This window comes from Trichechus manatus, unplaced genomic scaffold (genome assembly GCF_000243295.1).
Source record: "Trichechus manatus latirostris isolate Lorelei unplaced genomic scaffold, TriManLat1.0 scaffold00048, whole genome shotgun sequence".
Taxonomy (NCBI): Eukaryota; Metazoa; Chordata; class Mammalia; order Sirenia; family Trichechidae; genus Trichechus; species Trichechus manatus.
Window position 1 is genome coordinate 2,933,508 of NW_004443984.1, and position 14,331 is coordinate 2,947,838.

General features: G+C 43.1%; 1 protein-coding gene across 1 annotated transcript; it reads right to left on the bottom strand.

Moving 5' to 3' along the window:
• Positions 1-4,412: 4,412 nt before the first annotated feature.
• On the bottom strand, positions 4,413-13,906 carry PIGV (phosphatidylinositol glycan anchor biosynthesis class V). The gene is made up of 3 exons (XM_023732082.1): positions 12,401-13,906; positions 6,540-7,664; positions 4,413-5,224 (listed from the first exon to the last, which is right to left on the bottom strand). The coding sequence occupies exons 1-3, from the start codon at positions 12,476-12,478 to the stop codon at positions 4,943-4,945; spliced, it is 1,485 nt and encodes a 494-aa protein (XP_023587850.1). The 5' UTR covers positions 12,479-13,906; the 3' UTR covers positions 4,413-4,942.
• Positions 13,907-14,331: the final 425 nt, after the last annotated feature.

Sequence of the window (14,331 nt, forward strand, 5' to 3'; positions counted from 1 at the left end):
AAGCCAACTGCTGCATCTTTGTCTCAAAGAGCAGCTGGTGGGTTAGAACCGCCGACCTTTTGGTTAGTAGCCGAGAACTTTAACCGCTACGCCAGCAGGGCTCCTCTATCTGATATATAGTTCCCCCAAATCTTCTTCCAATCTGTAGGCTGTCTCTTCACTTTGTTGCTAAAGTCCTTTGATGCACAAAGTTTTTGATGAAGTCCAATTTATCTATTTTGTCTTTTGTTGCTAGTGCTTTTGGTGTTGTATCTAAGAATCCATTGTCAAAACTAGCCCCTGAAGCATTACCCCTGTTTTCTTCTAAGAGTTTTATGGTTTTAGTTCTTACATTTAGACCTTTGATCCATTTTAATTTCCATATATGGTGTGAGGTATTGGGTCCAGGTTTGTTCTTCACATGGAAATCCAGTTGTCCTAGCACCATTTATTAAACAGACTATTCTTCCCTCCATTGAATGGACATGGAATTTTCCCCCATTGTTGAAAATCAATTGACCATAGATGTATGAGTTTATTTCTGGATTCTCAACTCTATTTCACTTGTCTGTCTGTCTACTGTTATACCAATACTAGATTGTTTTGATTACTTTGTTCTTCAAGATTGCTTTGGCTATTTGGGGCCCCTATGGTTCCATATAAACTTAAGAACTGGCTTTTCCATTTCTGCAAAGATGGCTGTTGGAATTTTGATGGGGATCACACTGAATCTATAAATTGCTTTGGGTAGTACTCACATTCTAACAATGTTAAGTCTTTCAATCTATGAATACAGCATGTCCTTCCATTTATTTAGTTTAATTTCTTTCAGTAATATTTTACAGTTATCAGTGTACAAGTCTTTCACTTCCCTGGTTAAATTTATTCCTGGGTATTTCACTCTTTTAGATGCTATTGTAAATGGAATTGTTTCCTTAATTTCCTTTTAGAATGCTCATTGTGGATGTATACTAACCTAACTGATTTTTGTGTTGACCTTGTGCCCTGCCACTTTGCTGAATTTATTAGCTCTAATAGCATTCTTGTGAATTCTTCAGGGTTTTCTATATATAGGATTATGTCATCTGCAAAAAGATAATTTTATTTCTTCCTTCCTGATTTGGATACTTTTTATTGCCTAATTGCTCTAGTATATTACGACTTCCAATATAATATCCAATAACAGTGGTGAGAGTATCAGCCACTGAGTTTTGGGAGTTGTTTCTTACAGCAGTTAGCCTACCCTGAATATCTCTAATCCCTAAATTCAATAGCTTTTCTCAAAATTTCTCTAACCTTAGCAGCATATGACCCTGGAAACTCTTTCTTCTTGAAAGTCTCTCTTCCCCTAATGACACTATTTGTTTCTGGTTGTTTAATGATAATAATTTAAAAATACCTACCATTCATGAAGTTCTTACTATGACCCAGGCACTGTGCTAAATGCTTTATGTACAGTGTCTCACTGAACTCTGATAGCTACCCTATGTGGAAGTGATATCACCCCCATTTTTTCGATGAAAAAATAGGTTTAGAGAGGTTGAGTCACTTGCCCAAGATCTTACTGCCCCTTCCACTTCTCTTTCTACACTCTTGCTTTTGACAATCCCATCCAGTATCACGGCTGCTCTAATTACGGTATCTGTACATATGGCTCCCTGACCCCTCTCTATATCTCCAGTTCCGTATTTCCAAACAACTGGCATATGAATGTGCTGATGGCATTGTAAACTCAACATGTCCAAAATGCAACTATTCCTTTATTAGCACTGTTCTAAACACGTTTTATGTGGTAACTCATTTAATTCTCAAACAGCTCTATGAGGCAGATAACATTATCCACATCTATGAAATAGACAGTACTATTATCCACATTTTACAGATGAGTAAACTGAGGCTTAGCGAGTCAGTGTTTGGCTCAAATTTACACAGCTACTACACAATGGAGCAGGCTTAGGGCTCACTTCAAAGCCGAGATCTCAATGATAACAATCCAGTCCCCCTCAAACTAAGCTCTCCCTGCCCTGTTCCATTTCCTCACTCCCATCCTCATTCTCTGCCCTTACTTTTCAAATTCGACCTGTCCTTCAAAGTCCAGCTCAGAAGCCACTTCTCCATGAAGTCTTCCTAGGCAACCCAAGCTGGAAGAGAGCTCCACCTTGTATGAATTTATAGACTATTTGTAAATTGTTTTGTAATTCATAACTTTTTCTAAGTGCACAAGTAAAACTTTAATTCATTCTCATTATAAAAATTTCAAGTACAGAGGGATACAGAGCAAAAAGTATTCCCTCGCCCCCCAGCATTTATCACTTTCTACCTTAATATTCTTGTATATATGCTAGCCACTCTATTAGACAGATAAGTGAGGACAGAAATCATAGTTGAGTCACCTTTATTACCCTAAAATAGGCATTAATAAACAATTGCTGAATTAATCAATCAATTTCAAATCCCTTGAGCCTATGCACATTTCATTTTTGCATAAAGGTAAGAGGATCTGTTCAGGAAAAGAAGTGATTTTTTTCTCCAGGGGGACTGGTAAAACCATGTCAAACACTCCTTCTCCTCCCACCTTCCTTAAAGAACAAAAAAAACATCTAATTCTAGGTACACTAAGCGTCTGGTTTCTGTTTTAGCAGGGTCTCATAAGGAAATGACTTTTCTCTGAAATTGTAGACGCCCAACCCAGCTGTGGCATTGTTAGACCTCAGGGTAAACAGGAAGCTTCCTGCCTTGGGCCCTTCATGTCCCTCTCTCAGCCTATTAAAGACTGTAATAGGATGGTAAAAGGACAGCTGCTGGCCATAAAATTAGCCCATTCCTTAGATCCTCAGAGAACAGCAACTAGATCCTTCCAAAGTCAGAGAGAAAACTATGTCCTTCTTCAGGTCACACCAGGTGCTTCCACCTAGCTGCAGTGTTCAGTTATCTCCTCAATTATCAGCTGTAGCTATAATGGTCTTTGCAGAATACCAGAGTGATTCAGTTCCTTGGTATTAGTTGAAAAGATGAGATTCCCACTTATCAGGTTTCTGGTCCTTGGAATCACTTGCATCTGGAGGTGATGAGATCTAGTGTGAAGGTTCAGCTAAGACTACCAGAGCAGTGAAATCACACCCAACTCCATGTGCTTTGAGTCATCTCTTCCAGTAGGGGAACAATCAGTTCCTATTATCCCCCAAAAGAAGGCAAAGAAGAGAATCCATGAGAGCAAAGAACCTAGTGCTCCTACCTCAGCAGTAAAGAGCTGAAAAAGGCCCCAACTCTTCCCGCACACAGGGTGGAAGTCCCTGCATCTGCAGCTGTTAGTGAGGAGAGAAGAAACAGCTTCTGCCAACTGGAGGGACACTAGGGCAAAGGTGATCATGTTTTGCCAAGAAGGGCACTTGGGTGTCTTGGCAGAAGGCAGAGGGCTGCCCTGATCTGCGTGTACATTTTCAGAAGCATTTGACTCTGGACCAAATTCTCTCAGCTGTGCTAGTGCTGGGGCGATGGATGGGAAATGCTTGTTGGCCAGGCTGACCAGAAACTCCAACAGAGGGTGCTGGGGCTCAGCCAAGAGCTTCCCTTCAGCTGGCAAATTTAGCGGTCTGTCACGGTCAGAGGGAGCGTGTCAAAATTCCAATTCTCAGGGCTCTCTAAAAGCTGCTTATAATTACCTATCTATTTTGGAAGAGTTTCTGCTTGCTGTAATTTTTGACTCAAGTGGGGACTAAGAGTGGTGATAATACAGAGCCTAACTTACCTGGCTCAAGGAATGAACAAAAATAGCTCAGCAGGAGCCAATGATCTTACTAGCATTATAGTGATGGTCTCATAACTAAACGGAGACCAGGAAGCAGGACAGGTAACATTTCATTCAACCTTGGACTTACCTACAATTTACCAATTCATGCTGCTGCGCTGGCTCCTCTGACCTATGTCTACCATGCAAGCAAGCACTGGCACAGGAGAATGTCAGGAAAATCAAGCACAGCTTTAACCATTCAGTTCCCTGGCACAGGTTTACTTATGCAGGACAATAAGCCTTACATGCTAGGTGTCACTGCTTTCCGTCACTCAAAGAAAAGATCACTTGAGCTACTCTTCACAGTTGTATCTTCTAATTGCTGAAAGCAGGAGAGCTGGAGATATTTTATCCTAAAATCACATGTTCGAGCCTCTACATAAGTGCTTAGACTGGGATGATTCCGCTAAAAGGGTTCACTTCCCCAGTAGGAACAATACCATTTCTCCTAGATCCAGAAGAGGTAACTAGGGCTCTGAAAAATCACCCAAAGTCATACAACTGGTAAATAGGGTTTTACTGGGAGGACTAGAATCCAGGTCTCCTGCCTCTTTATGCACTGTTCTCCTTTCCTTGATTTTTATTTTTCCTGCAAAAATACTTTTTTCCAAGTAATTTGTATTATTTTTAAAAAGGTAATTCATTGCATGTATAGCTGTTGTTTAATTTTCATATATTTTTAAGATTTTTCCTATATATGAATTCACAAATCATTAAAAAATCATCAGAAAAGTGTCCCATTTAGGAAAGATGGCCTCACCGTACTACTACCACTACACTGAACAGCCTCCACCACCCTGTCCACAAAAGCCTTTGATGAAATGTACATTTAAGTAATTTAAATTTACACGTGAGTCAGTGGTAGGGTTAAGACTATCTCTGCTATGCTTCGTTGACTGGAAGACAAATCCAGGTGTACTTTAGACCTGGAAATAAGACATCTTCACTTATGGCAAAAACAGTTACTACTCTAAAATTCACCCCGGACAGGACCAGAGGGGCTCTCTAGTGGCTCACACTTCTCCTCTACCTAACCAACCTTCCGAGAGAGAGCAAGAAAGAGAGGCTTTAATGGACAGATAACCCCAGGGCACGCAGGCAGTCCCAACGTGTATTTGTACTTTCAGAGCCCTGGGTGAAGTCGGCTTCAAATCTGTCCCTTTAGACTCCAGGTCATGTCCAAGGCAGGAAGTTGCAATGCAGGAGTAGTCCCAGGAGCCAGTAAGTCAGGAAGTAGCCTAGAATGTATCGTGTGACTGGGGAACACGTTTTCCAGTTGTACAAAAGTTCCCTGATAGGATTTCTGGGGACCTTTTGTCCTGGTGGGGAGTCTCCTGCAAGAGGCTTCCAAGGCACAGTCTCTAGGGTCCTCAGCAATGGCTCTTGATTCTGAAGCAAGTGAGCTGGAAACCAGTACACAATAGGAGTGGAGGAGCACAAAAACCTGGTGAGAACCTGGAAATCAGAGGAGTGGGAAAGATCCACACATTTATTGGAATGACTCAAATTGGACCAGCTGAGGAGCTTCTCTGCTCCTGGTGATCTCTGGCCCCATAACATGAGCTTGGAAAAGAAACTCAGCAGAGCTTAGGATCTGCATTATAAAGGTGTGTGACACCAGCCAGGCAACCTCGATGTTACAAATAAACATAGCTACAGAGTAATTACAACAATAATGGGACAGTCAACACCAAAAACTCTATGTATGGTGTCCGATTTTAGCTCAGGGCCTGGACTCTAAACTCTGGGCTGTGATGTAGGGGTTGGGAACCTGGGGTGGTTCCCCATTCCACGGGGATGTCAGAGCAGAGGGTGGTTCACAATTCTCCCTCCAAGGACAATTCAGAGCTAGGTCTCCAAATGGCCTCCCTCATCTAACCTTCTGGAAGCTCTACACTGCGCTGGCACTCACTCTACTAGCTAATCCAGCTACAAACACAGAATGCTGTTTTCCATTTCCCCTGTGTCTCTTATCCACACAGCTCAAAGAACTTTACAAACAGTCCATGTGCACCTCCAAAAGGTAGAAACTGCTCAGGAGAGGTCAGCATAGGGGCAAAAAGACTTTCTTGGGGTTATATTGAAACTGAGGCCAGAGCCAGGAACAAAAAATCAGATGTGTGATCACACCCTTCCTATCCCTCTCTATCCCTACCACTCCAGACACGAGACAAGATAGCTCCTCTGAAAACTGGGCACTTGCCTCAAAGTACCTCAAGAAGCCAACATTCAAGTAGACATTCTGGATATAACTGTATATTAGGGGAAGGTCCCAGAGATATCCTGTCTGCTTTTTCCTGTATCTCAGTTGAATCAAGTCCATTTACAATCCTCATATCTTTGCACACACCCCTCCATTTGCCAAGAATGTTCTTTCTCTGCCTCTTATGTGGAAAATTCCTTTTTACTCTTCAGGACCCAGCTTAAACGTAATGCCTTCCTCAACTCCTCCAGTCAGTTAGCACTTCTTCCTCTGAGCTTCCACAGTACTTTATCTCAAAACAGTAACCCCTCTTCCATCCCACTGTACTATAATTTTATCTGTTAAATGTCTGTCTCACCATTTGTACCATGACACCCACTAGGGCAGCAATTCTATCCCCAGTGGTCTTGCCCAGGGTCTGTCATAAAGAAAGTCCCTAAATAGTCGCTGAATGAATAAATCAGGTATGGGTCACTCAAATGGGAGAAGTTAGCTATCTTCCCTGCTCACTGGCCAAGAAGTTTTGCCCATATTCACATCCTTATCCTAGTTAGGAATCCACCTCACCTGAACATGCATGCACAGACCTCCAAACAGCAGCAGCACTGCAGCGTGGACCAGGTACACAAACACCTGAGGACTGAGGAATCCAGGATCAGGTTTCTCTAGGGTCTTATTGTTCTTGTTCCTTTGCAGCCCAAGTGTAAGGCAGAGCCACGGGTGGGTGGTCACATATATCCAAGTCGCCCAGGCAACCAGTATTGCCACTGGTGCAGCCAGTAGAAAATTGGGCACCTGCCTGAGTTCATAGTATCTCAAAAACCCAACATTCCAGTAGACATCCTGGATATAGTTGTATATTAGGGGAAAGTTCCAGGAGCACCAAGGTGGCTCATTTCCATTTGCAATACGGTAGCCCTCATCCACAGCTAACTGCAGCAGAGGCTTAGGGATGGGCTGGGTTGGGCCTGGTAGACAGAACTGAGTGTAGGCATAATACTGAAAGAGGACAAAGGGAAGGCCAAGTGTGAGCATCGACAGGAACACAGAGGTCATCAGCTTAATGAGCTGCCTCAAGGGACTCTCCACCTTGAGAGAAGAGAAAAAGCCTTGGCACTGGGCATGCACAAGGAACCCAATGTTGACTAGCCCATTGGAACGTACACCAGTGGCAAGGGCAAAGAGTAGTCCACTAGTCCAGCTTCGGCTCCTCTCCAGCTGCCCCATGGCACTGAATGTCAGGAGGGCAAACAGAGCTTCTGAGTAACCAGCTGCCAGGAAGACATTGGCGGGACTAAAGCAGAAGAGCAGCGCTGCGTAGAAGGCCTGGTGGGGACTGTGCAAAACCAGACAGCCCAGGTCGTGAAGTGCCACTGCTGCCAACACGGAGAACAAGGAGTTGAGCAATGCTACTGAAATTAGCAAGCAACTCCGTAGGCTCAGTAACCCCCGCAGGGGTCTCAACAGCAGTTCAGTCCCCACCAGCAGGGCCAGGGGGAAACCAGGGAAGAAGGCAAAGTTGTGCTCATATAGGTAGCCATGCTCAGCAATGAACAGGAAGTGCTCAGCATCCCAGCGAGACAGGCCACCCAGAAGAACTTCCACAAGTTGGTCCACAGAGCCCGAGGGGGCCAGGCGAGGAGGGGAGAAGGCTTCTGCATGGTGATCTGGGATGATGGCATTGAACAGGGCCTGTACGGTGAGGGAGAACAGGATATTAGTTGAACAACTGGAAGAAAATAATCACTATTTAATAAAAAGAGGAAGAACAGACTTATTGGGAGAAATCAGGAGTTCAGTTTTAGACTAGTTAAGCTTGAGTTGGACATCCGAGTGCAAGAGGTAGACGAGGCAGTGAGATACATGAGTCTGTGGGTCAGAAGAGAGATCAAGGCTGGGGTTATAAATTTGGGGGTCATAAGTGTATAACCGAACTGAAACTGAACCGAAACCAAACTCGTTGCCGGCGAGTTGATTCAGACTCATAGCGACCCTGTAAGTGTATAGATGGTATTTAAATCTGTAAGACTAGATGAGACCACCTAGGGAGGAAGTACAGATAGAGCAAAGGAGAGGTCCGAGGACTGGGCCCTGGACACATCAACATTTAGAGGTTAGGAAGAGGGGGCGGATCCAGCCGTGAAGATAAAGAAGGAACAATCAGTGAGTTAGGAGGGAAACCAGCAGAGCAGGTGTCTCAGAATCAGTAAAGAAAGGGAGTGATCAGCTCTGCTAAATGCTGCTGATAAGTCAAGATGGGGACTGAAAAATGACCACTGGATTCAGCAATGTGGAGGTCATCGATGACTTTCACAAAAGCTATTTCAGTAGAGAGGAGAAAAGAGAAGCCTGTCTACAGTGGGTTCAATAGAAAATGGGAAAAGAGAAATTGAAGCTAGTGCATACAGACAACTATTTTGAAGAATTTTGCTATAAAGGGGAGCAGAAATATGGAGTAGTAGGTGTACAAGATGTAGAGGCAAAAGAAAGTTTGTTTTTTTAAGGTGGGATGTTTGCATGCCAATGGGAATAGTCCAGTGGAAAGAAAACTACTGAGGATGCAGGAGAGAGATAATCGCTGGAATAGGTGAAAGAATCTGATACACTGGTGGAGGAACTAGCCTTAGAGAGAAGGACAGTTCCAGGGTCAGATTATCCAACAGGCATGGTGCTTACCTTGCTTACTAGATCATCTGTAATGAACAATTTCACATTTTTTTCACCACATCAGAGATTCTGCTTCTAGGTATGGCTAGTATCTGTCTCTCTCCCAAACCCACAGCACCCTCCTACAGCATCAAAGCCTCTTTTCAAATTTACAATCCTTGACAGGGGTGGACGATCCAGTAAGCAAGGTAAGCACAGGCTGACTTGTGCTTACTTGCTAATCTGTAGTGAACAATTTCAGATCATCTGTCATGAAACCCATGTGAAATTGTTCACTACAGATGATCTAGTAAGCAAGGTAAGCACCATGCTTACTCTGCCTATTGGATAATCCGCCCCTGGACAGTTCATCCAACCTTCAGTAGTAAAGGCATAGAGGAGCAAATGTCAGTAGGCTGGTGGATGTCGTGAGAGCATGAAGAAGGTCTCTCTTTTTATTTTTTTTAAAATTTAAATTAAAAAAAAATTTTTTTTTGTTGTTGAGAATATACACAGCAAAACATACACCAATTAAACAGTTTCTACATGTACAATTCAGTGACACCGATTATATTCTTCAAGTTGTACAACCATTCTCACCCACCTTTTTTGAGTTGTTCTCCCATTAACATAAACTCATAATCTTTTGAGTTGCTGTTGTCAGTTTGAGCCTACATAGATAGTTCTTAAAAGAGCATAATGTTCAAGGCAGACATTTTTTACTAGTTTGGTTTTAAGAAGACTTCAAGGGATATTTTTGGTTTAAGGTTTAAAGATTATCTCAGGGCAATAGTTTCAGGGGTTCATCCAGCCTCCGTGGCTCCAGAAACTTTGGAGTCTGTGACAATTTGTAATTCTGTTCTATATTTTCCCCCTTTTGATCAAGATTCTCTATAAAATTTTTGATCAAAATGTTCAGTAACAGCAGCCAGGCACCATCCAGTTCTTCTGGTCTCATGGCAAAGGAGGCAGTTGTTCATGGAGGCAATTAGCCACACATTCCATTTCCTCCTCCTATTCCTGATTCTCCTTCTTCCTCTGTTGCTCCAGGCTATAGAGACCAATTGTTGTGCCATCCATTTGCAAGCTTTTAAGACCCTAGACACTATGCAATGAACTACGAGGTAGAAGAGAAGCACTAAACACATTATTAGGCCAATTAAACTGGGATGTCCCATGAAACCATGACCCTAAACCTCCAAACCGAGAAACCAAATCCCATGAGGTGTCTGGTTGTACATAAACAGCCTCAGCAGCAATTTTTTTTGGTGGGGAGGTAGTTGTTTTAAATATTTCTACCACAGAAGGTCTCTTCTGCTTGCTTTTATTTTTCTGAGTTTTCACTCAGAAAAAGAAGTTATCAGTTGAGAATGAGGATTGGGGAAAGGTGTTCAAGACTTCAGGCAAGAGGAGAACGTGTAAAAGAAGTCACCTGTGACTCTGGTTCTCAAAATAGGCTGCACACTGGAATCACCCAGGGAGTTTAAAAAAATACTGATACCTGGGTCCCTTTCCCAGAGCTGATGATTTAACTGGTAAGAGGTGCTAGTGAGCACCGGGAGTTTTAAAAGATCTCCAGGTGATTCTGATGTGCAGAAAAATTTGAGGTAATTAGGGAAGTGCACGAAGATTGCCAGGTAGCACTAAGGACTCTCCTGGGTTAATGATCTTGAGTAAAAGAGACTAGTTAGCACAGCTGTGTGTTTTTCTCTGTGCAGGCATGGAGTAGGCAGAGAACTGGATTTAGCCAAGGTTGGACTTTTGCCTTGCAAATAAGACATAGGGAGAGGGGAGCAAGAGACTCAAGTATGTCTGCATGGGAGTGATCATCATGATAGACGATGAGATCTAAGCTAGGTAAGGAGAGGAACTGAAGCCATGAGGCAGATGAGAGATAGTGAAATGGTGGTAGGATTAATGAATTATGGGTCCTGAGCGGGTGGGAGAATTGTTAGAATCGGGGTACTAGAGGGAGTGAGCTGGAAAGATAGGAGATGATGGAAAGAGAATGGAATGCTTAATCTTGAGATTACCTTGCAGAGGGTGGGGGTCTAGGGTATGACTATGAGCGTGGGGAGGACAAGATCATTAGAAGGGAGCTGGACAAGGAATTCAGAGACCCATAAGAAAGATGTAAAAAACCCAAAAGCCAAACCTGTTGCCGTCAAGTCAATTCAGACTCATAGTGATCCTATAGGACAGAGCAGAACTGCCCCATAGAGTTTCCAAGGAGTGGCTGGTGAATTCGAACTGCCTACCTTTTGGTCAGAGTCAATTCAATGGCAATGGGCTTGTTTTTTTTTTTTTTGGAGGGGGTTTATCTTTTGGTTAGCAGCCTGAGCTCTTAACCACTGTACCACCAAGGCTTCAGTAAGTAGGTGTTTAAAAAATTTTGGTGGTTGGGTGAACTGTCTAGGGGAAACATACTCATTCCAAAATCACCATCTGAATTAGAGCCCAGCTCTCCTGCTTCTCTATTCCAATTCGTAGTACTGTTCCTTTGGTTCTGCCAATAACCCAACTGATCCTGGTTCAGAGCCATCCTCGAGTCAGTTTTCCCAGTCTCACAACAGGAGCATAACCCCATTTTTAAGACTCTTTCTTTTTCGTTAGTTTCTTTATCACTTCAAACAGTCAAAACAAATGAGAGAGGAGTGATAGTCACTGATAATGGCCCTAGACTCCAAGTGGAAGACACTTCTAACTAAACCTGGGACCCAGCATAGCAGGCTCTGACCCATCATGGAGGGGGAGGAGAGAGGAAAGAAGGTTTCCACAAACGAATGAGATATGAGTCTTCGAAGAATAATAAAAGGCACACATAATTATGCAAAAATAATATCCCTAGGGTGTTGACATACGTTCAACAACATTCATTCACTTATGAACATACACTGAGGATCCACTAGGCACCAGGTACTGTGCTAGGCACTGAATATAATTCACATATACTGGTATTTGTATGCAAATAACACACACCTTCTGCGTTTGTTTGCTAGCTGTGCCCTCCCCCCATGAGGCACCCTCACAAGCGCCGCCATGCCAGTCCTCTTCCATATGTTCCTGTAAAAAAAAAATTAGCATAGCGCGCTTACGAAAATACCTCATGGGAGGGTGCAGCCAGCAAACAAACGCAGAAGGTGTGTGTTATCTGCATAAAAATACAGTACATGAAATTTGATCAAAATATGTATCAAGGGCAGCCTTGGAGGGGAAAGGAAGTTACAAAAAAGCAAACGCATCCTGAGAGTTGTGGGTTGAGTCAGCAAGGGAGAAATCCATGGGAAGAGTAGGTGACATTACTGATTAAATGAATATACACAGATGTTTCAGGACTTGGGCAGTGCCACCTCTCTCCCAGTCAACCGACAGGGAGCTTAGCCTCCTGGCAAGGGAACCCAGGGCAATGTTTTGAGCTGTCACACCCTGGGGTATCTCTGGTGACAGAACATCTGTCTTTTGGGAAGATTACTACTAGCTCAGTAGTTAGGAAACCTGGGGTCTAATTACGGCCCTTCTCTAACTTGCTATGTGATTTTGGAAAAGCATTTAACATTTCTGGGCCTCTGCTGCTTCATGTGTAAAATAAGGGATTAATAGATCATTTTTAAGATTCCTGCCTACTTTTCAGTTGTAAACTCTATGTCTCTGTGGTTCCAACCACATGGAGAGGTACAGGGTGTGTATTCACCTGAGAGATGGAAAGGCAATGGGGACCACTCTTGGTGCCAAGCCCAATCATGTAGCAGCGGAATGTGCAGGACAAAGGATCAGAGACTGACCTGTAGCACCAGAGTCAGGACCCGACAGCTGACCGCAAACCGTAGCACCTCTTTCCGGGATGGGTCCAGGGGCCACATCCTCTCACCACCAGGAATTCAGGAATGTTGCACCAGGACTGAGCTCCCTCAGGCTTCTAAACTCCAAAACCCAAGGAGGAAATGTCACACATGAGCCAAAAGCAAATTCTTGAAAGTTCTCTTCACACGAACGTCCCCCTTCAGCATTACTATGGCAAACTTAACCACCTAACTGCCCAGATGAAGGAAAAACATCTTGAAGGCAGACAAGACCATTTGGTATTCCTCTGAAGCACTGTATTCTTGTAGGAAGAGCTCCACGCAGAAAGGCATGAAGCTAGAAAGCTAAGCTTGCCGAAAGTCTTCAAAAGCTTGTTGAGTACTCTTATGCAGGAACTAAAGACCTGGGTTCAAGTCCTGGCTCTGTCACTTACAGTTATCATTTAGTCCCTCTAGACCTCAGTTCTTTATGTACAAAATGGGAGTAAGATGAGTAAGACTATTTGTTTTGCCTATTTCACAAACTTGTCGTGACGGTGAAATTAACTAAAGCATGAAAAACTACTACAAAAATCTATCATGTGGTTGTTATTATTTGGTGTGTGCCCTTTTCCTCTTGCCCAGAATAATAAACTAGGTCCCAAACCAGAGTCCCAAAAGTGGGGCACAGAACTGTACTGAAAGACCATAATGACTACACACTCCAGCTTAACTCTCTGATGTGTGCTCAGCTGGTCTGTTAAATTAAGTGGAGAAGGAAAAGAAAACCACCACTCAGCAGGACTTCAGTCAGCTCATATTGCTAAAACAAACTTAAGGCGAACACAGAGTCAACTACCAGAGACGGAGAAAACTGTTATTTCCCATCTCTTTATTGGAATGACAGCAATGTATAAACAACTGCAAAGCCATCCTGAGGCAAGGAATACACTTTAAGGCATTTTTTGCAATTCCTTGGGCTAAATAATGTAGCAATGGCTCCTACAGAACTTTCAAACACCAGCCTGGGAAATCAGAAAGGAGGACAAGAGCATCAGAGGCAGCTTGTCAATCTGGGGTGAAGAAAAGCTATCTCCAAAGAAAAAAAATATTTAAACTGAGAAACTAATAAGAAGGGCTGGAAAATTCTTCTTCTTTCTCTTGTCTGATTAATATCTTTCAAACCTTTCGGTATCACTTATTTCTGGAATTCTCTGATGCTCACTAGACTATGTGATATACTTCTATTATATGCTCCCATTGCACTCTGTATTGTCCTCTTTATTGATATTGCTTATTTGTTTGTTAGCCCCAATACACTGGAAGCTCTATGAGGACAGAGGCTTTGTCTATCTTGCTCACAAATGTATTCTCAGGGCCAAGCATCAAACAGGCACTTTAAGCCTGTGTTCTTTTTTAGTTTAATTTTTTCCCATACAAAAATTTATACATACATTGTGATGTGACTCTAAGTGCTCTCCCCATACTGTGACAGCACTCTCCTCCCTTCTACCACTGATTCTCCATGTCCATTCAACCAGCTCCTAACCCTCTCTGCCCTCCCATCTCACTTCCGGACAGAAGCTGCCCATTTAGTCTCTTGTATCTACTTGAGCTAAGAGGCACACTCGTCAGGAGTATCACTTTATGTCCCACAGTCCAGTCCAATCCCTGTCCGAAGAGTTGGCCTCGGAAATTGTTTTAGTTCTGGGCTGATAGAGAATCCAGGTAAGCCTGTGTTCTGAATGAGTGAAAGTGGTTAGAGTAAGATACAGCATTACCAGCTTACTGGCTCTGGATATAAAATCACTGCCCCAAGTATTCCTCCCACCATATCTCATGTTAATAGCAAGGCAACAAAGTCAGAGAAGCCACAGGAAAAGAAAACTTCCTCAGAAAGGGAGCAATGCAACAGTACTCTTTCCTCAGCACAA